Below are 27,408 nucleotides of genomic sequence, written 5' to 3' on the forward strand. Positions count from 1 at the left end.
ACTCACCTCGGTTCAGAACGATAAGGCCCGCCCACACACGCACCGATTGGTCGACCGTCAGGTCACCGAAGCGTAGGATTGGTCAATCGTCCCGTCACTCGACTCTTGGATTGCCCGCCCGCACGCGCCAGGAACCCGCCCCCGCCATGCAGCGATTGGTCGACCGTCGGGTCGCTCAACCGTACGATTGGTCGACCTCGACGTCACTCGATGCTAATGAGCGGAATGTTGCACGTTTTTTGGATACCGCGGGCGCAATTTTTGTCTCGCCGAAACGTACATATGCTTATGACGGTTCTGGAATTGTAAGCATTCTTTTAATGTAACACACATGTAGGTACGCTCCATAACTTTCGAGTTTATACAATACAGACAGACAGACAGACAGACAGACAGATGGAATGACAGACAGATGTATCCTTTTATTTATATATATAGATAAATAGATGTTAAGTTCCTCACCTTCATTAGACACTTGGTTAAAGAAATAGCACTTTGTCTTTCATGCACAAATCAGTGTATGTTGTTCCATGTTTTCTATTTGCCTTTATAACAATATAATCTACTTTAACAGCATCAACAGAAACATCGACTGCAAGTATAGCGTCAACCACTGCAGCACTGACCTCGACATCAGCTCCTGCCTCAACAAGTACAGCAGCAGCAACAACTACAGGGAGCTCTACTCCAGCACTGACATCTGAATCAACGACCATGTCAACAGCACCTCTCAGTACAACAAGTGGTGAGTATCCTAGTAAACCTTTATCAGCAGTTTCATTCTGATTCCTTTCAATCAAATGCAGGATTGGGAACACATAATGAAAGAACATCAAAATGTTTAAGTTTTATTGTGTCTGCTAGAACAATGCAGGGGAGAATCATGTGCCATCACATTTGGAGCATTGCTGCTGCTGCAACCTGGTTATATTGGCCCATATATTCCGATGCCTAGGAGTGTGTACGAACTGTGTACACACCCATAGGGACATCGTGAATGCTGGTTTCAGGCATGCGAAGCGCATGCACCGAAAGCCAGTATTTCTGATCTATCAAGAATGCTCCTGACAGATCGGACGCCTGCCCTGGAGAAGGGCCTCTGCAGGCGGATAGTTCCACTTTCTGGAGAACCTCCGCCTGCAGAAAACCCTTCAAAATCTTACGCCTGGTAAAAGTAGGCGTAAGGCCTGCTTTTACCAGCATATGAGTTGAGAAAAGGTAAACAAAAATTATTTTTCACTCATTTATAATTTTTAAATAATTTTGAAAAAGATAAGTTTATTTTAGCCCCATAAAGACTTTGATTATTTTTTTCAAACAGTTCAATTTTGTTTAAAATATTTAATTGATTTTAATTTAAACTCATTTTATAAACGTGATAGCTTTTTTAACATTTATTTTCTGTTTTACTGTGTTTTTGGGGTGATCTCCATTCATATATTTGACAGGTCTATCTGTCAAGTGTATGAAGGAAGATGCTTTTCTCCTATTGGCTCCCCATGGCCCACGTGATCCCAGGGACGCTTGCGAACCAGATGCTCCTCTGGTATACGTGGGCCCTGTGCATTTCGAGTTTGGAGAGGCCCAGGAGCGGAAGTGTACGCACCTCGGGAGGCCTCAGGTAAGATCATAGATTTTTTCCAGATCGGAGGCCCCCGCACGCAGGAAGCCTCCGATCGGAAAATACGAGCCATTATCTTTCAGACAAATTTCCATTATACCCAAGTGGTAACAAGAAATAGCAGTTTGTCTTTCATCCACAAATCATAGTATGTTGTTCTAAGTTATTTGTTTGACTTTATAACAACATTAACTACTTTAACAGCAACAAAAGAAACATCGACTGCAAGTACAGAGTCGACCACTGCAGCACCGACCTCGACATCAGCTCCTGCCTCAACAAGCACAGCAGCAGCAACAACTACAGGGAGCTCTACTCCAGCATTGACATCTGAATCAACGAGCATCTCAACAGCACCTCTCAGTACAACAAGTGGTGAGTGTCCTTGTAAACGTTTATCAGCAGTTTCATTCTGATTCCTTTCAATCAAATGCAGGATTAGGAACACATAATGAAAGAACATCAAAATGTTGTAGTTTTATTTTGTCTGCTGGAACAATGCAGGGGAGAATCATGTGCCATCACATTTGGAGCATTGCTGCTGCTGCAACCTGGCTATGTTGGCCTGCATATTCTGATGCCTACGGGTGTGTACGAGCTGTGTACACACTCGTAGCGACATCGTAAATGCTGGTTTCAGGCATGCGAAGCGCATGCACTGAAAACCGGTATTTCCGATCTATCAAGAATGCTCTTGACAGATCGGACGCCTGCACTGGGGAAGGGCCTCTGCGGGTGGATAGTTCCGCTTTTTGGAGAACCTCCGCTTGCAGAAAACCCTTAGAAATCTTACGCCTGGTTAAAGCAGGCGTAAGAGCTGCTTTTGCCAGCATAAGAGTTGAAAAAAAGTTTAAAAAATAATTTTTCACTCATTTATAATTTTAAAATACCTTTAAAAAAGATAAATTTATTTTTGGTTTTGTAAAAAACGTTGATTTTTTTTTCAAAACATTAAATTTTTTAAAATATTTAATTTATTGTAATTTAAACTCATTTTAAAAACGCGATGGTTTTTTAAAAATTTATTTTATGTTTTACTGTGTTTTTGGGGTGATCTCCATTCATATATTTGGCAGGTCTATCTGTCAAGTGTATTGTTGTGTATGTACCTTTAAGGGAATAACTGGTCTCAGACTGTAGTACCGACAGTGACCACCCCTGTATAAAAGGCCCTAGCAGGCTTCTGTAGTTTCAGTTTCCAGGTTGTCTCCATTCAGTAAAGACTTGTTATAATCAACTCCTGCAGTCCGTGTCTCAATTATACACGGACATAATACTGCTGACGAGCAGATACGAACTTACCTACAATCTGCACCACCTCATGGGGATCCATCCCTGAAGCGAAGTTATCAGAGGTCGAGGCCAGAAGGAAGAAAGAAATGGGCGTCGACCATGGGCATCCGCCTCTGAGTCAGCGGAGTTGAAGATTTGCAGGAGAGGCTGTCGAGAGCGGGGCTTGGTTATCCTGTCGATGGTGCTTCAGCTAATCGGGCTGGTGGCAGGTAGTACACTGATCCTTCCTGGGCTGCGGCGGTCTAGAGTTCGAGCGGGTGGCTTGCAACGGGGCCGAGCAGCGTTGTCGGAAAGAGGAGAGAGAGAGAGAGGGTGGAGCACACAGGGCGCAGCCGGTGCTACGAAGCCGGGCAGCGTACAGACCCAAGAAGAGGGAGGCAAGAGACCCGCAGGGTTGTTCCGACGACGGGGAAATAAAAAAAAATTAAAAAAATTAAACGCGCAGAAAGCCGCGAGGAGCTGCAGCTTGCCACGGAAACCGCGGAGAGCGGCATTAGCAGCAGCGCGGGGGGAAGTGCGCGAAGACCATAGGGCATCGCCATCAAGGCATAAAACGCCAGCAACAGCGCTAGCAACAGCGGAGAAGACAGAAGCGCGGGAGGCGCCATCTTAATCCAACGGGGAAGAAGGCAAAGCGCGGGAGGCGCCATTTTGTTAAATTGGGGAAGAAGGCAAAGCGCGGGAGGCGCCATCTTAGATTTTCAAGATGCCAAAGACTGGCTATATCACTGCCTTCGATAATGCAATAGAAGACTGGACCAGGTATGTGGAAAGAGTCGAGGTATATTGCGAGGCAAACGAAATAGCCGATGAGAAAAAGGCATCGGTATTGCTAATTTTAATGGGCGCAAGAACGTACGGCCTATTGCGGGACCTGATTACTCCAGCCAAACCGAAGGTGAAGAGTTTTAACGAAATTGTTGCTATCCCACAGGAACACCTAAATCCTACACCACTGCTGATAGCAGAAAGATTTAAATTCCACAGGAGAAATCAGCATAAAAATGAGAGCAATGCTGATTACCTTCCGGAACTACGCAAGCTATCAAAGCACTGCCAGTTCGGAGCAGGACTGGCAGATACCTTACGGGACAAATTTGTCTGTGGACTCCTGAGTGAAGGAACCCAGAAGAGGTTACTCTCAGAGAAAGAGCTGACGCTAGATAAGGCTTTCAGCGTAGCAGTATCGTACGAAGCAGCAGCAAGGGGAGCTGTGGAAATACAACAAAAGCCACAGGAATACGGCACCCACGAAATGACATGGGGATTTGCAAAATGTTATCGCTGCGGCAGAACAAACCATGACCAGAAGGACTGCTGGTCCAAGGACAAAATATGCAGGCAATGCGGAAAGATGGGACACATTGCACGAGTTTGCAGGTCTGGGAAGAAGACCAACGACAACAAAAAGGCTACTAAGGAACTGTACAGGAAAGTACAAAAGATGACGGACAGTAGTTCCGAAGACCAGATGAGCGATAATGAATCCGGGAACAAGAGACTAAGCTGTCTCAAACTTCACAACGTAATCGCAAAAGAGGATCACCGAACCATTTGGGTCACCCTCACGATAGCAGGGTCCCAAGTCAAAATGGAATTGGATACAGGATCAGCTCTAACCGTCATGAATCAACGAGACTACGAGCGGCTATTCTCACACATACCCTTGAGAGAGACATCCATTGTCTTGAGGATGTATACGGGGCAAAAAGTATACCCCAGAGGAAAAATAAGGGTGCCTGTCGAATACAACGGCTGCAGAGGTGGTCCCTTTTCCTAGGGGCACACCAATATGACATCGAGTACAAAGGAACTAAACAGCATGGGAATGCTGATGGATTATCGCGCCTACCGTTGCCGACGGTGGAAGAAGAACTTGCAGTGGATCCAGTGGAGATATTCCACTCGACCATAGTCGAATGTCTCCCTGTGACGAATGCAAACATAGAAAAGGAAACACGAAATGACCCGACACTCTCCTGGGTCTATGATTTAACAGTGAAGGGATGGCCAGCACATGGCGAACCACTGCTGCCAGCATTCTCGCCGAGAGGAGAACAGCTGTCAGTGTGCAGAGGAACCTTGATGTGTGGATCCAGAGTAGTAATTCCACCCAAATTGAAGGATAGAGTGCTCAATGAGCTTCATGAGGGTCATCTGGGAGGGGTAAAAATGAAGAACTTAGCCAGAGCGTTTGTGTGGTGGCCGGGAATCGATAGAGAAATCGAAGAGATGACCAAGAGCTGTACAGGATGCCAGAAGGTCCAAAACGCCCCACCACAAGCCCCTCTACATCCATGGGAGTGGCCCTCATCTCCATGGCAAAGGGTGCACATTGATTTTGCTGGTCCCTTTATGGGCTTGATGTTTTTAATTGCGGAGGATGCACATTCAAAATGGCCAGAGGTAATAAAAATGCCCTCAACCACCACAGAAAAAACTATCACAGTCTTACGAACCATATTCGCCAGGAATGGGCTGCCTGAACAGATTTGCTCTGACAATGGACCATAGTTTGTGTCTGAAGAGTTCCGGAGGTTCTTAAAGAACAATGGTGTTAAGCATTACACATCCGCCCCATATCATCCAGCCACTAATGGATTGGCCGAGAGGTTTGTTCAAACATTCAAGAAGGCTATCAAGGCAATGTGTAATTAAGATATACCCCTACAACACAAGGTGGATAACTTCTTGTTTGCCTACCGGAATGCGACACATGCGGTTACCAACCAAACTCCAGCCATGATGTTCTTCAATCGAAGACTACGATGCCGCTTGGATTTGGTTAAGCCAAACATCAGAAGAGATGTGGCGAACAGGCAGTTTCAGGATATGAATGAAAGGCCGACCAGGAGTTTTAAGATAGGTCAACCAGTTTTGGCCCTGGACTACCGCACAGAGAAATGGCAGCCAGGAACGATCTGTACACGGCAAGGACCTCTGATGTATACCGTGGACGTTGGAGAGAGCATTGTAAGATGCCATGCTGACCAGATTCTAGAGTCACTGGAAAACGTCAACTCCACACCACGATCTGATACACCTGGCGATGAAACCGAAGTACCAATTGCATCTACCGCAGAATCGGTGATATTGGAAGCAGACGAACCAAACAATGACATTGATCCCGACTCAACCTTGCCAGAAGAACCTGATACCCCAAAGAGACGTTATCCAGACAGAATCAGGAAGCCTCCTCAAAGGCTGAACTTATAATTGCTTAACTTCAACCAATGTATCTAGCAACCGTAATTGTAATTGTAATTAGTTATTATTTAGTTGTTAAATGAATGTTATGTACTGTTTATCTAAAAGGGGAGGAATTGTTGTGTATGTACCTTTAAGGGAATAACTGGTCTCAGACTGCAGTACCGGCAGTGACCACCCCTGTATAAAAGGCCCTAGCAGGCTTCTGTAGTTTCAGTTTCCAGGTTGTCTCCATTCAGTAAAGACTTGTTATAATCAACTCCTGCAGTCCGTGTCTCAATTATACACGGACATAATATGTATGAAGGGAGATTCCCTTCTCCTATTGGCTCCCCTGGCCCCATGTGATCCCAGAGACGCTTGCAAACCGCATGCTCCTCTGGGATACGTAGGCCCTGCGCATTTCGAGTTTGGAGAGGCCCAGAAGCGGAAGTGTACGCACCTCGGGAGGCCTCAGGTAAGTTGGTAGACTTTTTCCAGATCGGAGGCCTCCGCACGCAGGAAGCCTCCGATCGGAAAATACGGGCCATTATCTTTCAGACAAATTTCCATTATACCCAAGTGGTAACAAGAAATAGCAGTTTGTCTTTCATCCACAAATCATAGTATGTTGTTCTAAGTTATTTGTTTGACTTTATAACAACATAAACTACTTTAACAGCATCAATAGAAACATCGACTGCAAGTACAGAGTCGACCACTGCAGCACCGACCTCGACATCAGCTCCTGCCTCAACAAGCACAGCAGCAGCAACAACTACAGGGAGCTCTACTCCAGCATTGACATCTAAATCAACGACCATCTCAACAGCACCTCTCAGTACAACTGGTGAGTATCCTTGTAAACCTTTATCAGCAGTTTCATTCTGATTCCTTTCAATCAAATGCAGGATTAGGAACACATAATGAAACAACATCAAAATGTTGTAGTTTTATTGTGCCTGCTAGAACACTGCAGGGGAGAATCATGTGCCATCACATTTGTTGCATTGCTGCTGCTGCAACCAGGCTATGTTATCTTTTCCTGAGAAATTCCCATTATACCCAAGTGGTAACGTAAGAGTATAAGAAATAAGAGCAGGAGTAGGCCATACGGCCCCTCGAGCCTGCTCCGCCATTCCATAAGATCATGGAAGATCATCGACCTCAACTCTACTTTCCCACCCGATCTCCATATCCCTTGATTCCCCGAGAGTCCAAAAATCTATCTATCTCAGCCTTGAATATACTCAAAGACTTAGCATTCACAGGCCTCTGGGGCGGAGAATTCCAAAGATTCACAACCCTCCTGATTGACCTTGTTAAGCCCGCCCAGCGGGCTCTGCAGGCCAATTAGGGGCAGTCAGTGTCAGAGCACATCAACGTATGACGTACCACCTGTTAAGAGGTTTTCAAAGAAGAAATGTCATTGTTTGACAGCTCTGTGAAGCTATCAAACACTGACATTCTGTGTGGTTTGATGAGACCTTGGCCTCGATTTTCCCAGCCCCGAGGATGCGGGTTTGGAGGCGTGCGAGTTGTTAAAATCGCCAAAACTGGCGGGCGGGCCTGTTGCTGCCTCCAGCCCGCCTCCGAGCAATTTTCCCAAGTGCGTGTTTTCTGACCCACTTTCCATCCCGCCTCCAAGACTCTTAAGGCCCTTAACAACCACTTAATTGCCTCTATAATCCCATTTTGAGAGGCCTTTCTGATTTTAACACATTTCCCCCATCCTACACGCCTCCTCTGGAACATGCCCGGTAATCCTGGCAGCCTCACTAGTGGATTGCTTACGAACAGCTGCAGCTCCACCATTACAAAGGAGTTTTCACCAATGATCATTTGCAGGTGGCAGAACTTTGTTGTTCCAGGTCTGGGGGAACATTTAGCAGGCATACTCAGTGTTGTGGAAGTTTGGAGCCTGACACCCATCTCCAGTGTGACCTCCTGGGAAACCCCTCTCCCCACCTTGACTAAGCGCTTCCTCAACTGAGGCATATACCAGAAGCATGCCGACCATTTAATTCCTTTCCTCCTGGACATCAGATTCGGATGAAGACCAGCTGTGGCTGCAGCAGAACCATGAGCAACAGCAGCACCAACAGCAGGAACATCAACAGGAGCGCCAAGCTGCTAGTCACCCACCTGAAGATGCACCGGCCAGAAGGCGCCAGAGTGTCACCATATTGCTGCCCGGGATGCAAGGGACGCACTCATGTTGGTCACATTTGCTTAGCCTGCACAATCAAACAGTTTCGCTTCGCACCTTCTTACCAGAGCATCGACAATGGACAAGAACCTGCGGATTCCTCTCACTCTGACCACCATACTGACAATTGCAAGTCGCCCTAAGCCCTCAATGTGGAAGTCCCATTAGCGAAATGACACACAGCACAACTGCAACAGTTTGCCATCAGAATTTTTTATGACAATAAGCTGTATTTTTTATGACAATAATCAGAATTTTTTATGACAATAAGCTTCTCAAAATTAACACAACATTACACCCAAGTGACAACCCTTGTGATGACTTGTGCATTATCTTCCTCTTACGCGTGCTCCTACGTTGTGCTTCCCCTGTGGCTTCAGCAGATGTGGAGGCCCCTTGCTCACTTTCTTGCTGCTCCTGTCTCGTCACCTTTGGCGGGCGTCCTGTGGGGTTGCGAACCTGTGAGGGCTCGGCAACAGTCTGCTGCTCCTGCGGCTGTGCAGGGGTTGAGACGCCGATCTCAGTTGGGTGGGGATCTGGTGGGGCTCTGACCGAGGGCTCTGCAGTGGCATGGTCATGTGAGCGCTTGGAGAGGAGCCCCCACTTCCTTGTTGTATGCCACCATCATCCCTCTCATGGGTCAGCCCCACTTCAGAGCTAGCAAGTGGCTGGACAGCACCTTCCTGCACTGCAGGGGGGCCATGAGGACCCATTTCTGCATTGGAAGTCCTACTCCAGAGGACTTGCATGGAGGTCTGGTTTGTTTGCTCAATAGCTGACCATCGCTCCTCAAGAGATGTCAGTCTATTCTGAACAATTACCATGTTTTCCATACCCTGGCGACTAAGCTCCTCCATGGCCGTAGCCATCCTCTCCTCTACTGTAGCCATCCTCTCCTCTATGGTAGCCATCCTTACCACGCAGGTAGCCATCCTTTCCACGGAGGTTGCCATCCTTTCCACAGTGATGCATTCATGCGCCAATGCCTCTACAAAGGCTCTGCTCATGTTCGCGATGGACTCCTCCATTCGCTCCACACTCGCAGCAACCCTGGAGACAAAACCTGCCAGAGACTCCCGCACCTGTTCCAGGAGTTCCAGCACCGCTCTCGTTCTGGATGGACCTGGAGGCACAGGGTCGACATGCAGCTGAGCCGAGCTGGCAGAGTCCTGCGCCCTCAGATGAGGACTCTCCACTGCTGTCCCTGTCTCCAGCATCTGCTGATGGTCACTTGTGAGCTGTGATACACCAGGTGACAACACTATATCTCGCGAAGGTCCCACCGAGGTGTGAGTGTCTGTGCTGGTGCTGGGTGCTCTGAATTCTGCTGACGCTGCGCCCTCAGAGGTTGCAGCTTCCTCTGAGGAGTCTGGAAGCTCAGGCTCTTCCTCCTCCGCAGTGGGGATGGGGGCTCTCGATGGTCCTTTGGTGGAGTAAACAAAAGAGTTAGAGATGTGAGGTGAAGGTTACATGAACATTGAATTGTGCAGATGATCATAAGTCAATCTGTTAGAGCATCAGATTCATTATCAGTGACTCATGCAATGTCAATGAGAGAGATGCCAAACTATTCTGTCACCAGCTTGCTGCGATGCGCCCATCTGTCCGTCCCCCACTTGGGAATCCTCCTCAATTCCAGCGATCTCCAGGGCCGCCTTCAGGGGGTGAGCTGGACTACTGAGGGTGGCCCTCCTCTGGTCATTGTTCTTTCCCTCTTATTGTGGGCTCTCTTTTCCTGCAATGAGAGACACAAGTGGAGTTTGAATGAGAATGAAGGAGTGAGTGTAGAGAATCCATAGCATAGATGCTTAAAAGGATACAAAGGACCCTCCCTGTGTGCTGAGAGTTGTTGTTGTCATGGCATCACAGTGATAGGGAGTGTGAGGGCTGCATGGTCAAATACTTAAGTGAATGTGACCTTAGAGAGAGAGGGAATGGGTAAGGGTGCAGGGATGTAAGTGTCAAGTGGGATGTGGAGGAAGAGGTTGGCAAAGTGGAGTGCTGGTGAGGAGAGGCGATGGGGATCAGATTGAGGGTGATGGGAAAGTCATACTCACTTTTCCTGTTCGGAGAAAATCATGAAACCTCTTCCTGCACTGCAGCCAGGTTCTGCGGCTCAGCGAGATGGAGCTGACCTCCTGGGCCACTTGCAGCCACACAGCTTTCGTCTGCTGGGGTGGCTTTTTTCTCCCTGAGGAAGGGAACAGCACCTCCTTCCTGGATCTCACTCCCTCCACTAGAGCTTGGAGATAGGGCTCATCGAAGCGTGGAGCACACTTTGGCCTACTGCTGGGCACAGTTGATGAAGAAGGTGAAGACAGCAATGGCCATAAAGGTTGCAGTCTCCAGAAGAAGCAAGGCTGCTTGCAGGCCTTAAATCCAGCAGCATTGATGATGTCATCGGAGGCGACTTTCTGTCTGAAAAGACTCATTGGGCCAGGGGTTCCCACATGCAGGAAATCAATTGGCCAATTAGGAGAAAATCCCACTTTTTCAGCACTTCAATTAGGAGTCGAGGTCCTTGCACGATTTCCACCTGACACGCTCCAGCCCGCCCACACTGACAAAATCCAGCCCCTTGTATTCAGGACTCATCAAGCCTTTCAACTTTGCAGAAATCACCTGGCGGTTGGTTCCGAGGATCCAACAGCCAGTCTGTGATATCTGCAATGGAGATGCCGGGACTCTGGCTCCACAGCGGCTGAAGGCTGTAGACAGAAACAAAGGTAAGTGTGTAGGAGCGGAGGTTCCTAACGAAAAGACTGAGTTCGACTCAGGCAATCAAAATAACGAACTTTAATGGAGCAAAACAGGTTTAAACTGGAAACTGCTGGAATACATCGAATACAGGTCTGCTCTCATTGAAGGCTCCACGAGGACTGATCCTCTGGTCTGAAAGCTGACGTCATGATGTCATCACGTTCTTCCCGCCATTGGGGAATCATGTGACTAACGGCATGATGTCATCACGTTGAAACCGCGCTGTAAAGGTAACTAGACATAGTACAGTTAAACAGTGTAATTAAAGGTACAGACACAGACAGTAACTACATTGCTGTTAAAGGAATTATGTACAACCGCTCTGAGTCCTTTGGTGGCTCCGCCACATGCGCCTCCCCAGAATTGTCTTTAACAGAAAAAGTGAGACGAGGAGGAGGTCTGACAAGTCTGTCTGATCGACTTCGATATCCTGGCAGAGGAAGTTGATGACCGATGGTCGAGCTGGCAGGCGATTGTGATTGAGCAGGCGCGGCGAGCATGGTCGAGTTGGCGGGCAGCTTTGGTTGATCTGGCATGGCGGCTGCGGGCGGTCGGCCACGTTTCGGCGGTTGAGCGATGACGACTGGGCGGTCCAGGTCCAAGTGAGCCGGCTTCAATCGGTCCACCGAAATGTGATCTGGCTTTCCTCCGATGTCGACCGAAAAGGATTTGTCTCCTGGTTCGATGACGCAGAAAGGACCAGTGTAAGGGGGCTTGAGCAGATCCCGGTGAGCGTCGTGGCGGACGAATACATACTCAGCATTCTTCAGTTCCGCTGGCACGTGGGAGTTCTGTAAGCCGTGATTTGATGTAGGCACCGGAGCGAAGCATCTGGCCGCTTCCTGGTGGCTAACGAGTTGCTGGGAGGTGGACCACGGCTCTGTAGGAGAAGGGAGGAAATCCCCTGGTACTCGGAGAGGCTGGCCGTAGACGAGTTCAGCTGAGGACGATTGCAGGTCTTCTTTGGGCGCCGTACGAAGACCCAAAAGGGCCCATGGAAGTCTGTCCACCCATCCTGCACCCTGAAGGCTGGCCCAAAGGGCTGCTTTAAGCGACCTGTGGAATCGCTCACAAAGGCCGTTCGCCTGTGGATGATAGGCGGTGGTGCGATGAAGTTTGGTACCGAGCCCCTGAGCTACAGCGTTCCAAAGCTCCGAGGAAAATTGTGGCCCACGGTCGGAAGAGATGTCCGCCGGTACCCCGAAACGGGCAACCCAACAGGAGATGAAAGCTCTAGCGACGTCTGCCGAAGTGGTGGAAACCAAAGGAATTGCCTCTGGCCACCTAGTGGTGCGGTCCACCATGGTGAGGAGATGAGTATAACCCTGAGAAGGCAGAAGTGGCCCCACAAGGTCCACATGCACGTGGTCGAAACAATGCTCCGGAACAGCGAACATAGCCACTGGAGCTTTAACATGACGCTGGACCTTGGCCTTCTGGCAGACTATGCAGGTATTAGCCCAGTCACAGGCATCGAGGTGCATACCTTTCCAGACGAACTTCGCCGACATAAGCCGTTGGTGAAGCCTTCATCCCAGGGTGCGACAACCCGTGTATGGCATCAAACACCTTCCGCCGCCATGCGACCGGCACGATAGGTCGGGGAACGCCCATGGAGTCGTCGTAAAGGAGCGTGGCGCCTGTGGCCTGGAAAGTGACGTCGGTCGCTTGGAAACTAGAGGGGACGGTTCTGTATGATTGGACCTCAGAGTCCGAGGCCTGATCTGCAGCCATGAGGGCGTAGTCGATCCCCAGGTGAACCGTGTGGACCGTCGCACGGGAGAGGCAATCCGCCACCAGGTTGTCCTTACCAGACACATGTTGAATGTCCGTGGTAAATTCGGAAATAAACGTCAAGTGACATTATTGATGAGCGGACCACGGTTCAGCGGTCTTGGCCATGATGAATGTTAGAGGCTTGTGGTTGACAAAAGCCGTGAAGGAACGTCCTTCCAATAAGAACCGGACATGGCGAATGGCTAGGAAAAGGGCCAGTAACTCCTGATCGAAGGTGCCATATTTTTTTTCATTTTTCCGTAGTTGACGGCTGAAAAACGCCAGCGGTTGCCACGTGCCGTTGACCCACTGCTATTGCACTGCGCCGATGGCGTAGTCTGACGCGTCCATGGTAAGGGCGATGGTGGCACCTGGAAGTGGGTGCGCCAGCATGGTTGCGTTGGCCAAAGCACTCTTGGTGTTGACGAACGCCTGGTCCATCTCGGCTGTCCAGCTGATTGGATCCTTACCGGACTTGCCCTTGAGGGCCCCGTAGAAGGGTTGCATAAGCTGAGCCACCTTAGGGACGAAACGGTAATAGAAGTTGACCATCCCCAGGAGCTCTTGCAAGGCCTTGACGGTTGGCAGGCGCGGGAAAGAGGTAACCGCTTCCGCCTTCGTCATTAAGGGGACGGCGCCGTCCGATGTTATGCGATGTCCCAAGAAATCGATCTGCTGCAGGCCGAACTGACACTTGGCCGGGTTGATGATTAAACCATGCTGGCTGAGGCGCGTAAAGAGGGTACACAAATGGGAGATGTGCTCTTCCTTGCTAGCACTGGCGATGAGAATGTCGTCAAGGTAGACGAAGATGAAGCTTAGGTCTCGGAGCACGGAGTCCATTAAGCGCTAGAACGCCTGTGCCGCATTCTTCAAGCCAAACGGCATCCGCAGGAACTCAAAGGGGTGATGACTGTGGTATTCAGGATGTCTTGCGGGTGCACGGGAACCTGGTGATACCCCCGGATGAGGTCGACTTTAGAAAAGATAGAATTTTCCGCCAAATGGGCCGAGAAATCCTGAATATGCGGAATCAGGTACCGATCAGGAGTGGTGGCGTCGTTCAGGCGTCGGTAGTCACCGCATGGCCACCAGCCGCCGCCCGGTTTCGGAACAATGTGGAGAGGCGAAGACCAGGGACTATTGGATCGGCGAATGATCCCGAGCTGCTCCATCGTGTCGAACTCCGCTTTCACAGCCGCGAGCTTGCCGGGTTCGAGCCTTCTAGCCCGCGCATAAACCGGGGAGCCAGTAGTGGTGATATGATGTTCAACACTATGCTTCGTGGCTGAGGAGGAGAAAGTGGGCCTTGTCAGCTCCGGAAACTCTCCGAGGAGCCGAGTGAAGTCATCCGGAGGAGGGAAAGCGCAGGCAATAGAGCGTGCCATGGTGGTACCGTGGTAGCACGGAATCGAGTGGAAGGTGGCCGCGTTGATCAACTGGCGGTGCCGGACATCGACGAGGAGGCTGTTGGCACACAGAAAATCCGCCCGTAGGATGGCCTGTGAGACTGTGGCCGTGACGAATTCCCAACAGAAGCGCTGACCGCTGAAACAGACTTGGACCCGTCGCTTTCGGAAAGTTCGAATTGCTGCGCCATTAGCCGCTACGAGGGAAAAACCGTGGTTCCCAGCCTGCATAGCGAGCTTCGACACAGGTAGAATGCTACACTGCGCCCCGGTGTCACAAAGGAAACGTTGACCCGAAAGGGAATCGGTGATATAAAGAAGTTTCCCGGTAGATCCGACGCCCATCGCAATCGCGGAGCGCCCGTTAGACCCGGCCCTCCTTTGCCAGGAACGCTGCAGGAGCTTTGGTTTTTTTGGGGCGAAAAACTGCAGGGGGAGCAGCAGCATCGTGCTTTCACGCCAAAATGGGCGTGGTAGGAGCACCAGCCCGCTGCAGGAGGAGCTGGAACCGCGTCTGTGGGGGATGGGCGCCTCGTGGCCGCGCAGCACTGCTGGGTTACAGTGAAAATCTTATCGGCTTCGGCAGCAAGCTCGGCGCAGTCTGTAATGTCGGATCTGGCTAGGGCAGCCTGTACCTGCTCCGGCATTTGGTAGAGGAAAAGCTCCCGGAAGAGGAAGCATTCCGATTCAGCACCCAAGAGCATGAGCATTTGGCTCATGAGCTCGGACGGTTTGGAGTCCTCGAGGCCAGGCATCGTGATGAGCTGGCGAGCGCGTTCTGACTTCGAGAGCCCGAAGACCTGTAGCAACCGCGCCTTTATTGTATCATACTTGCTGTCAGTAGGAGGACTACCGAGGAGGCTGATGATCCATGAGGCAGTTGCGCTGTTGAGGGCAGAGACCACGTAGTAATAACGGGTCTGATCTGCGACGATGTTCCTGATGGCGAACTGGTCTTCAGCCTGGATAAACCAGGCGTCCTGCTGTTGCTCCCAGAACTGTGGCAGTTTCAGAGTCACGGCGTTCGTGTCCATGCTGGAGATCTTCCGCGAAAACTGTTCACGAAAGTCGGGGTCACCAATGTAGGAACGGGGGTTCCTAATGAAAAGACTGAGTTCGACTCAGGCAATCAAAATAACGAACTTTAATGGAGCAAAACAGGTTTAAACTGGAAACTGCTGGAATACATCAAATACAGGTTTGCTCTCATTGAAAGCTCCACGAGGACTGCTCCTCTGGTCTGAAAGCTGACGTCATAACGTCATCACGTTCTTCCTGCCATTGGGGAATCACGTGACTAACGGCATGATGTCATCACGTTGAAACCGCGCTGTAAAGGTAACTAGACATAGTACAGTTAAACAGTGTAATTAAAGGTACAGACACAGACAGTAACTACATTGCTGTTAAAGGAATTATGTACAACCGCTCTGAGTCCTTTGGTGGCTCCGCCACATGCGCCTCCCCAGAATTGTCTTTAACAGAAAAAGTGAGACGAGGGGGAGGTCTGACAAGTCTGTCTGATCGACTTCGATATCCTGGCAGAGGAAGTTGATGACCGATGGTCGAGCTGGCAGGCGATTGTGATTGAGCAGGCGCGGCGAGCATGGTCGAGTTGGCGGGCAGCTTTGGTTGATCTGGCATGGCGGCTGCGGGCGGTCGGCCACGTTTCGGCGGTTGAGCGATGACGACTGGGCGGTCCAGGTCCAAGTGAGCCGGCTTCAATCGGTCCACCGAAATGTGATCTGGCTTTCCTCCGATGTCGACCGAAAAGGATTTGTCTCCTGGTTCGATGACGCAGAAAGGACCAGTGTAAGGGGGCTTGAGCAGATCCCGGTGAGCGTCGTGGCGGACGAATACATACTCAGCATTCTTCAGTTCCGCTGGCACGTGGGAGTTCTGTAAGCCGTGATTTGATGTAGGCACCGGAGCGAAGCATCTGGCCGCTTCCTGGTGGCTAACGAGTTGCTGGGAGGTGGACCACGGCTCTGTAGGAGAAGGGAGGAAATCCCCTGGTACTCGGAGAGGCTGGCCGTAGACGAGTTCAGCTGAGGACGATTGCAGGTCTTCTTTGGGCGCCGTACGAAGACCCAAAAGGGCCCATGGAAGTCTGTCCACCCATCCTGCACCCTGAAGGCTGGCCCAAAGGGCTGCTTTAAGCGACCTGTGGAATCGCTCACAAAGGCCGTTCGCCTGTGGATGATAGGCGGTGGTGCGATGAAGTTTGGTACCGAGCCCCTGAGCTACAGCGTTCCAAAGCTCCGAGGAAAATTGTGGCCCACGGTCGGAAGAGATGTCCGCCGGTACCCCGAAACGGGCAACCCAACAGGAGATGAAAGCTCTAGCGACGTCTGCCGAAGTGGTGGAAACCAAAGGAATTGCCTCTGGCCACCTAGTGGTGCGGTCCACCATGGTGAGGAGATGAGTATAACCCTGAGAAGGCAGAAGTGGCCCCACAAGGTCCACATGCACGTGGTCGAAACAATGCTCCGGAACAGCGAACATAGCCACTGGAGCTTTAACATGACGCTGGACCTTGGCCTTCTGGCAGACTATGCAGGTATTAGCCCAGTCACAGGCATCGAGGTGCATACCTTTCCAGACGAACTTCGCCGACATAAGCCGTTGGTGAAGCCTTCATCCCAGGGTGCGACAACCCGTGTATGGCATCAAACACCTTCCGCCGCCATGCGACCGGCACGATAGGTCGGGGAACGCCCATGGAGTCGTCGTAAAGGAGCGTGGCGCCTGTGGCCTGGAAAGTGACGTCGGTCGCTTGGAAACTAGAGGGGACGGTTCTGTATGATTGGACCTCAGAGTCCGAGGCCTGATCTGCAGCCATGAGGGCGTAGTCGATCCCCAGGTGAACCGTGTGGACCGTCGCACGGGAGAGGCAATCCGCCACCAGGTTGTCCTTACCAGACACATGTTGAATGTCCGTGGTAAATTCGGAAATAAACGTCAAGTGACATTATTGATGAGCGGACCACGGTTCAGCGGTCTTGGCCATGATGAATGTTAGAGGCTTGTGGTTGACAAAAGCCGTGAAGGAACGTCCTTCCAATAAGAACCGGACATGGCGAATGGCTAGGAAAAGGGCCAGTAACTCCTGATCGAAGGTGCCATATTTTTTTTCATTTTTCCGTAGTTGACGGCTGAAAAACGCCAGCGGTTGCCACGTGCCGTTGACCCACTGCTATTGCACTGCGCCGATGGCGTAGTCTGACGCGTCCATGGTAAGGGCGATGGTGGCACCTGGAAGTGGGTGCGCCAGCATGGTTGCGTTGGCCAAAGCACTCTTGGTGTTGACGAACGCCTGGTCCATCTCGGCTGTCCAGCTGATTGGATCCTTACCGGACTTGCCCTTGAGGGCCCCGTAGAAGGGTTGCATAAGCTGAGCCACCTTAGGGACGAAACGGTAATAGAAGTTGACCATCCCCAGGAGCTCTTGCAAGGCCTTGACGGTTGGCAGGCGCGGGAAAGAGGTAACCGCTTCCGCCTTCGTCATTAAGGGGACGGCGCCGTCCGATGTTATGCGATGTCCCAAGAAATCGATCTGCTGCAGGCCGAACTGACACTTGGCCGGGTTGATGATTAAACCATGCTGGCTGAGGCGCGTAAAGAGGGTACACAAATGGGAGATGTGCTCTTCCTTGCTAGCACTGGCGATGAGAATGTCGTCAAGGTAGACGAAGATGAAGCTTAGGTCTCGGAGCACGGAGTCCATTAAGCGCTAGAACGCCTGTGCCGCATTCTTCAAGCCAAACGGCATCCGCAGGAACTCAAAGGGGTGATGACTGTGGTATTCAGGATGTCTTGCGGGTGCACGGGAACCTGGTGATACCCCCGGATGAGGTCGACTTTAGAAAAGATAGAATTTTCCGCCAAATGGGCCGAGAAATCCTGAATATGCGGAATCAGGTACCGATCAGGAGTGGTGGCGTCGTTCAGGCGTCGGTAGTCACCGCATGGCCACCAGCCGCCGCCCGGTTTCGGAACAATGTGGAGAGGCGAAGACCAGGGACTATTGGATCGGCGAATGATCCCGAGCTGCTCCATCGTGTCGAACTCCGCTTTCACAGCCGCGAGCTTGCCGGGTTCGAGCCTTCTAGCCCGCGCATAAACCGGGGAGCCAGTAGTGGTGATATGATGTTCAACACTATGCTTCGTGGCTGAGGAGGAGAAAGTGGGCCTTGTCAGCTCCGGAAACTCTCCGAGGAGCCGAGTGAAGTCATCCGGAGGAGGGAAAGCGCAGGCAATAGAGCGTGCCATGGTGGTACCGTGGTAGCACGGAATCGAGTGGAAGGTGGCCGCGTTGATCAACTGGCGGTGCCGGACATCGACGAGGAGGCTGTTGGCACACAGAAAATCCGCCCGTAGGATGGCCTGTGAGACTGTGGCCGTGACGAATTCCCAACAGAAGCGCTGACCGCTGAAACAGACTTGGACCCGTCGCTTTCGGAAAGTTCGAATTGCTGCGCCATTAGCCGCTACGAGGGAAAAACCGTGGTTCCCAGCCTGCATAGCGAGCTTCGACACAGGTAGAATGCTACACTGCGCCCCGGTGTCACAAAGGAAACGTTGACCCGAAAGGGAATCGGTGATATAAAGAAGTTTCCCGGTAGATCCGACGCCCATCGCAATCGCGGAGCGCCCGTTAGACCCGGCCCTCCTTTGCCAGGAACGCTGCAGGAGCTTTGGTTTTTTTGGGGCGAAAAACTGCAGGGGGAGCAGCAGCATCGTGCTTTCACGCCAAAATGGGCGTGGTAGGAGCACCAGCCCGCTGCAGGAGGAGCTGGAACCGCGTCTGTGGGGGATGGGCGCCTCGTGGCCGCGCAGCACTGCTGGGTTACAGTGAAAATCTTATCGGCTTCGGCAGCAAGCTCGGCGCAGTCTGTAATGTCGGATCTGGCTAGGGCAGCCTGTACCTGCTCCGGCATTTGGTAGAGGAAAAGCTCCCGGAAGAGGAAGCATTCCGATTCAGCACCCAAGAGCATGAGCATTTGGCTCATGAGCTCGGACGGTTTGGAGTCCTCGAGGCCAGGCATCGTGATGAGCTGGCGAGCGCGTTCTGACTTCGAGAGCCCGAAGACCTGTAGCAACCGCGCCTTTATTGTATCATACTTGCTGTCAGTAGGAGGACTACCGAGGAGGCTGATGATCCATGAGGCAGTTGCGCTGTTGAGGGCAGAGACCACGTAGTAATAACGGGTCTGATCTGCGACGATGTTCCTGATGGCGAACTGGTCTTCAGCCTGGATAAACCAGGCGTCCTGCTGTTGCTCCCAGAACTGTGGCAGTTTCAGAGTCACGGCGTTCGTGTCCATGCTGGAGATCTTCCGCGAAAACTGTTCACGAAAGTCGGGGTCACCAATGTAGGAACGGGGGTTCCTAATGAAAAGACTGAGTTCGACTCAGGCAATCAAAATAACGAACTTTAATGGAGCAAAACAGGTTTAAACTGGAAACTGCTGGAATACATCAAATACAGGTTTGCTCTCATTGAAAGCTCCACGAGGACTGCTCCTCTGGTCTGAAAGCTGACGTCATAACGTCATCACGTTCTTCCTGCCATTGGGGAATCACGTGACTAACGGCATGATGTCATCACGTTGAAACCGCGCTGTAAAGGTAACTAGACATAGTACAGTTAAACAGTGTAATTAAAGGTACAGACACAGACAGTAACTACATTGCTGTTAAAGGAATTATGTACAACCGCTCTGAGTCCTTTGGTGGCTCCGCCACAAGTGAACATTTTCTAACACTTTACACTCACCTTATATATTACCACTCCACACTTGCACCCATCACTCACCTCTATATTGCACTTTCAGACCCCTCTGACCCCCGCAGACCTCCCACTCGTCTCCTACACCCTGGCGGGGTTCCCGGGGTCAAAGGAAGCCTGCACTTCGGAAGGAAAAATAGGGATAATCCTATTTTCTGCCTGTTAACTACCTGTGAACAGGCAGTTAATAGACTTTAATCGCTTTCCCGCCTCGAGGAGACGGGACCCGGTGCAGGGCGGGTTCCCGCCTCCTGGCAAGAGGGGATGGAGGCATTTTGGGGGCGGGTTTGCCACCCGCCACCAGATTCTGCAACTTTACCGGCAGTTCCGCCTCCATACCCGCCTCCTCAAGGCTGACAAAATCCAGCCCATTCTGTCAGCTAGGACAATGCAGGGGAGAATCAATGCCATGACATTTGGTGCATTGCTGCTGCTGCTGCAACCTGGCTATGTTATCTTTCTCAATAATCTCCATTATACTCAAGTGTGAACAAGAAATAGCAGTTTGTCTTTCATGCACGAATCAGAGTATGTTGTTCCATGTTTCCTATTTGCCTTTATAACAACATAAACTACTTTAACAGCATCAACAGAAACATCGACTGCAAGTACAGAGTCGACCACTGCAGCACCGACCTCGACATCAGCTCCTGCCTCAACAAGTACAGCAGCAGCAACAACTACAGGGAGCTCTACACCAGCACTGACATCTGAATCAACGAGCATCTCAACAGCACCTCTCAGTACAAGTGGTGAGTATCCTAGTAAACATTTGTCAGCAGTTTCATTCTGATATCTTTCAATCAAATGCAAGATTAGGAACACACAATGAAACATCAAAATGTTGTAGTTTTATTGCGAAGTACATGCACGGAAAACCGGTATTTCAGTTCTGTCAAGAATGCTCTTGACAGATCAGACGCCTGCCCTTGGGAAAGGCCTCTGCGGGCGGATAGTTCTGCTTTCTGGAGAACCTCCGCCCACAGAAAACCCTTAGAAATCTTACGCCTCGTAAAAGTAGGCATAAGAGCTGCTTTTACTAGCATAAGGGCTGAAAAAAAGTTTTAAAAAAATTATTTTTCACATATTTATAATTTAAAAATACTTTTAAAAAAGGTAAATTTGTTTTTAGCCCCGTAAAAAACTTTGATTATTTTTTTCAAAAAATTAAAGTTTTGTTTACAATATTTAATTTATTGTAAATTAAACTCATTTAAAAAATGTGATTGTTTTTTTAAAAATTACTTTGGCCCAGAAATTCGGGTCGGGGGCTTCCCGCGGGTGCAAGCCCCCAATCTGCACTTACCTTGCGCGCTGGCCGTTGTGCTGTGGGCCCCAGTGGGATTCCGATCCTGGGCCTGCTCCAGCTGCCGGCGCGCAGTGCTTGCGTATCCCAGGGGTGCAGTTAGTTCAATGCGTCCCCTGGGATCACGTGGGTCATGGGGAGCCAATCGGAGCAGGGAATGCTCCATTCATAAGATTGACAGGAAGAGCTGTCAAGACTTATAAATACTACGGCCCCAAAACAGCACTAAATCTTCAAATAAATTTTTTTAAAACATCACATTTTTAAAATAAACTATAAATTATATGAAATAACTATTTTAAACAATAATTTAAATTTTTGAAAAAAATAATTTTATTTTCTAACAGGGCTAAAAATAAACTTACCTTGCTTTAAAGTATTTAAAAATAATAAACCTGTGGAAAAAATGTTTTAATTTAAGTAATTCACCACTTGCCTTGTAAAAAGCAGGCCTTACGCCTGCTTTTTACATGTCTAACTTCTGGAGACTTACCCTCCCGGGAAAACCTGCAAATAAAAACGAAGTTCGAGGTGCACGTGCAGCCTCTCCCGCGTACGTGTTCGACCTCTGAACCCCTTCCTTCAGGGGACTGGAAGTGCCGGTTTCCTGCGCATGCGCTGTGCATGCAGGAAACCACCACTTCCATTGGGCTTATGGGTGAGTACCCCATGCGTAATCACCCGTGGAGACCCGAATTTCTAGGCCTTTATGATTTACTGTGTTTTTGGGGTGATCTCCATTTATACATTTGACAGGTCTATCTGTCAAGTGTATGAAGGGAGATTCCCTTCTCCTATTGGCTCCCCTTGGCCTACGTGATCCCAGGGACACTTGCGAACTGCATGCACCTCTGGGATACGTGGGCCCTGCGCATTTCGAGTTTTGAGAGGCCCAGGAGCGGAAGTGTACGCACCTCGGGAGACCTCAGGTAAGTTGGTAGATTTTTTCCAGATCGGAGGCCTCCACACGCAGGAAGCATCCGATCGGAAAATATGAGCCATTATCTTTCAGACAGATTTCCATTATACCCAAGTGGTAACAAGAAATAGCAGTTTGTCTTTCATCCACAAATCATAGTATATTGTTCTAAGTGATTTGTTTGACTTTATAACAAAATTAACTACTTTAACAGCAACAACAGAAACATCGACTGCAAGTACAGAGTCGACCACTGCAGCACCGACCTCGACATCAGCTCCTGCTTCAATAAGTACAGCAGCAGCAACAACTACAGGGAGCTCTACTCCAGCATTGACCTCTGAATCAACGACCATTTCAACAGCACCTCTCAGTACAAGTGGTGAGTATCCTAGTAAACATTTATCAGCAGTTTCATTCTGATTCCTTTCAATCAAATGCAGGATTAGGAACACATAATGAATGAACATCAAAATGTTGTAGTTTTATTGTGTCTGCTAGAACAATGCAGGGGAGAATCAAGTGCCATCACATTAGGAGCATTGCTGCTGCTGCTGCAACCTGGCTGTATTGGCCTGTATATTCCGATGCCTACGTGGGTGTACGAGCTGTGTACACACCCGTAGGGACATCGTGAATGCTGGTTTCAGGAATGCGAAGCGCATGCACCGAAAGCCGGTATTTCAGATCTGTCAAGAATACTCTTGACAGATCGGACGCCTGCCCTGGAGAAGGGCCTCTGCGGGCAGATAGTTCTGCTTTCTGGAGAACCTCCGCCCACAGAAAATCTTACGCTTGGTAAAAGCAGCCGTAAGAGCTGCTTTTGCCAGCATAAGAGATGAAAAAAAGTTTTTTTTAAATTATTTTTCACTCATATATAATTTAAAAATATATTTTAAAAAGGTAAATTTATTTTTAGCCCCGTAAAATCTTTGATTATTTTTTGCAAACATTTTTGACTTTATAACAAAATTAACTACTTTAACAGCAACAACAGAAACATCGACTGCAAGTACAGAGTCGACCACTGCAGCACCGACCTCGACATCAGCTCCTGCCTCAACAAGCACAGCAGCAGCAACAACTACAGGGAGCTCTACACCAGCACTGACATCTGAATCAATGAGCATCTCAACAGCACCTCTCAGTACAACAAGTGGTGAGTATCCTAGTAAACCATTATCAGCAGTTTCATTTATTCCTTTCAATCAAATGCAAGATTAGGAACACACAATGAAACAGCATCAAAATGTTGTAGTTTTATTGTGACAGCTAGAACAATGCATGGGAAAATCATGTGCCATGATATTTGGTGCATTGAAACATGGCTATGTTATCTTTGTTATAAATCGCATCATTCATCAAGAAACTACTCATGAAATAGCACTGGACGGCCAGCTGGTGGCGCCGTCCAAGGAGTCTAAATACTCGGGCGTGGGTCCAGCTTACCGGGGACATTTTGTAAGACAAGGAACTAGTGAAGTACAACTAGACCTCCATGTTGTGAAGCAAGTTCATTAAAGCCTTGCTTTTTGCTCAAACTAAGTGCGTAGTGAGTTTTATTACGTCAATCTTTGTGACAAATTTCCATTATACCCAAGTGGTAACAAGGAATAACAGTTTGTCGTTCATGCAGAAACAATAGTATGTTGTTCCAAGTTTTCTGTTTGCCTCTATAACAAAATAAACTACTTTACCAGCATCAACAGAAACATCGACTGCAAGTACAGAGTCGACCACTGCAGCACCGACCTCGACATCAGCTCCTCCCTCAACAAGTACAGCAGCAGCAACAACTACAGGGAGCTCTACTCCAGCACTGACATCTGAATCAACGACCATTTCAACAGCACCTCTCAGTACAACAAGTAGTGAGTATCGTAGTAAAACTTTATCTGCAGTTTCATTCTGATTCCTTTCAATCAAATGCAGGATTAGGAACACATAATGAAAGAACATCAAAATGTTGTAGTTTTATTGTGTCAGCGAGAACAATGCAGGGGAGAATCATGTGCCACCACATTAGGAGCATTGCTGCTGCTGCTGCAACCTGGCTGTATTGGCCTGTATATTCCGATGCCTACGTGTGTGTACGAGCTGTGTACACACCCGTAGGGACATCGTGAATGCTGGTTTCAGGCATGCGAAGCGCATGCACCGAAAGCCGGTATTTCAGATCTGTCAAGAATACTCTTGACAGATCGGATGCCTGCCCTGGAGAAGGGCCTCTGCGGGCAGATAGTTCTGCATTCTGGAGAACCTCCGCCCACAGAAAATCTTACGCCTGGTAAACATAAGAACATAAGAACATAAGAAATAGGAGCAGGAGTAGGCCAATCGGCCCCTCGAGCCCGCTCCACCATTCAATAAGATCATGGTGATCTGATCCTAACCTCAAATCTTCTATCACTCTCCATCCACCCGAACCCATGTGCTCTCCCGGGAGAGGCGAAAAACCAGTTAAAAAACTCAATGGCCAATTTGGGCGAAAAAAATCTGGGAAATTCCTCTCCGACCCATCTAGGCGATCGAAACTCGTCCAGGAGATCACTCTGTCCCTATATTTTCTACAGTACTTACCTTCTGTAAAGGCGATCTCCACCCCAGCCAGGAACAGGAATAAAACCATTTCCTGAAATCTAACACAGAATTAGAACACAGTAGGAGCAGAACCAGGCTACACGGCCCCTGGGCCCACTCCACTACCCACAGGGCCATGACCATTCCGAACCTAGACTCATGTCCAATTTCCTGCCCGCTCCCCGTAACCCTTAATTCCCTTTACTTCTTGGAAACTATCTATTTCAGTTTTAAATTTATTTAATGATGTAGCTTCCACAGCTTTCTGGGGCAGCAAATTCCACAAACCTACCACCCTCTGAGTGAAGAAGTTTCTCCTCATCTCAGTTTTGAAAGAGCAGCCCCTTATTCTAAGATTATGCCCCCTTGTTCTAGTTTCACCCATCATTGGGAGCATCCTCACCGCATCCACCCGATCAAGCCCTTTCACAATCTTAAATGTCTCAATAAGATCGCCTCTCATTCTTCTGAACTCCAATGAGTAGAGTCCCAATCTACTCAACCTCTCCTCATATGACCACCCCGTCATCCCCGGGATTAACCGAGTGAACCTTCTTTGTACTGACTCGAGAGCAAGTGTGTCTTTTCTTAAGTATGGGCACCAAAACTGTATGCAGTATTCCAGGTGCGGTCTCAGCGAAACCTTGTACAACTGCAGCAATACCTCCCTGTTTTTATATTCTATCCCACTAGCAATAAAAGCCAACATTCCATTGGCCTTCTTGACCACTTGCTGCACCTGCATACTAACTTTTTGAGTTTCATGCACCAGGACCCCCAGATCCCTTTGTATTACAGTACTTTCCAGTTTCTTGCCATTAAGATAATAACTTGCTCTATGATTTTTCCTGCCAAAGTGCATAACCTCACACTTTCCAGTATTGTATTCCATCTGCCAAATCTCTGCCCACTTACTTAGCCTGTCTATGTCCCTTTGCAGGTTTTTTATGTCCTCCTCACTCACTACTTTCCATCCCATCTTTGTATCATCTGCAAACTTTGATATGTTACACTCGGTCCCCTCCTCCAAATCGTTAATATAGATTGTAAAGAGTTGGGGACCCAGCACTGACCCCTGCAGAACACCACTAGTTACTGATTGCCAGTCTGAGAACGAACCATTTATCCCAACTCTCTACTTTCTGTTAGAGAGCCAATCCTCTACCCACGCCAGAATATTACCCCCAATCCCGTGACTTTTTATCTTGAGCAATAATCTTTTGTGTGGCAACTTGTCAAATGCCTTTTGGAAGTCTAAATACACTACGTCCACTGGATCCCCTTTGTCCACCCTGTATGTTACTTCCTCAAAGAACTCGAGCAAATTTGTCAAACAGGACTTCCCCTTCATGAAACCATGCTGAGTTTGTCCTATTAAATTATGTTTATCCAAATGTCCCATTACTGTCTCCTTAATAATGGACTCTAACATTTTACCAACCACAGATGTTAGGCTAACAGGTCTATAGTTTCCAGCCTTCTGCCTACTACCCTTTTTAAATAAGGGTGTTACATTAGCAGTTTTCCAATCTGCCAGGACCTTTGCTGAGTCCAGGGAGTTTTGGAAAATTATTACCAATGCATCCACAATCCCTACCACCACTTCCCTCAAGACCCTAGGATGAAAGCCATCAGGTCCAGGGGATTTATCCGCCTTGAGTCCCATTATTTTACCAAGTACCACTTCCTTAGTGATTTTAATCGTATTTAGCTCCTCCCCCCCCTAGAGCCCCCTGTTTGTCCAGTGTTGGGATATTCTTAGTGTCCTCTACCGTAAAGGCTGATACAAAATAATTGTTCAGCGTTTTTGCCATCTCCATGTTTCCCACCATTAATTTCCCGGTCTCATCCTCTAAGGGACCAACATTTACTTTAGCCTCCCTTTTTCTTTTTATTTTACTATAGAAACTTTTGCTGTCTGTTTTTACATTTTTTGCTAATTTACTTTCATAATCTATCTTCCCTTTCTTAATCAATCTTTTAGTTATTTTTTGCTGTCTTTTAAAGCCTTCCCAATCTTCTATCCTCCCACTAGATTTGGCTACCTTATATGCCCTTGTTTTTAGTCGGATACTATCCTTAATTACTTTACTTAGCCACGGATGGCTATCTTTTCTTTTACACCCTTTTTTCCTCAGTGGAATTTTTTTTTTTGGAAGTTGTAAAATAACTCCTTAAATGTACACCACTGATCATGTACCGTCTTACCCTTTAATCTATTTTCCCAGTCCACTCTAATCAATTCCGCTCTCATACCTTCATAGTCTCCTTTATTCAAGCTCAGCATGCTTGCTTGAGATCCAACCTTCTCACCCTCTAATTGAATATGGAATTCAACCATGTTATGGTCACTCATTCCAAGGGTATCCTTTACTAGGACATTTTTAATTAATCCTGTCTCATTACACAGGACCAAACCTAAGGTTGCTTGCCCCCTGGTCGGTTCAGTTACATACTGCTCAAGAAACCCATCCCTAATACACTCAATGAACTCATCCTCAAGGCTGCTCTGCCCAATTTGATTTGTCCAGTTAATATGATAATTAAAATCCCCGATA

The 27,408-nt window shown here is 48.8% G+C and overlaps 1 protein-coding gene across 1 annotated transcript in view; it reads left to right on the forward strand.

Annotated features, from left to right (window-relative positions):
• LOC147108195 (uncharacterized) overlaps nucleotides 1-27,408 on the forward strand; it is a 48,222-nt gene that overhangs the window by 17,517 nt on the left and 3,297 nt on the right. The window contains exons 4-7 of the mRNA XM_086005992.1: nucleotides 1,826-1,996; nucleotides 22,485-22,649; nucleotides 23,259-23,429; nucleotides 23,971-24,141. Of these exons, the coding sequence (XP_085862118.1) occupies nucleotides 1,826-1,996; nucleotides 22,485-22,649; nucleotides 23,259-23,429; nucleotides 23,971-24,141 (678 nt within the window). The remainder of the gene's footprint in view (nucleotides 1-1,825; nucleotides 1,997-22,484; nucleotides 22,650-23,258; nucleotides 23,430-23,970; nucleotides 24,142-27,408) is intronic.

The sequence above is a fragment of the Somniosus microcephalus genome, chromosome 13 (genome assembly GCF_052327205.1).
Source record: "Somniosus microcephalus isolate GS21.2 chromosome 13, FLI_Smic_1.0, whole genome shotgun sequence".
NCBI classification, from domain to species: domain Eukaryota; kingdom Metazoa; phylum Chordata; class Chondrichthyes; order Squaliformes; family Somniosidae; genus Somniosus; species Somniosus microcephalus.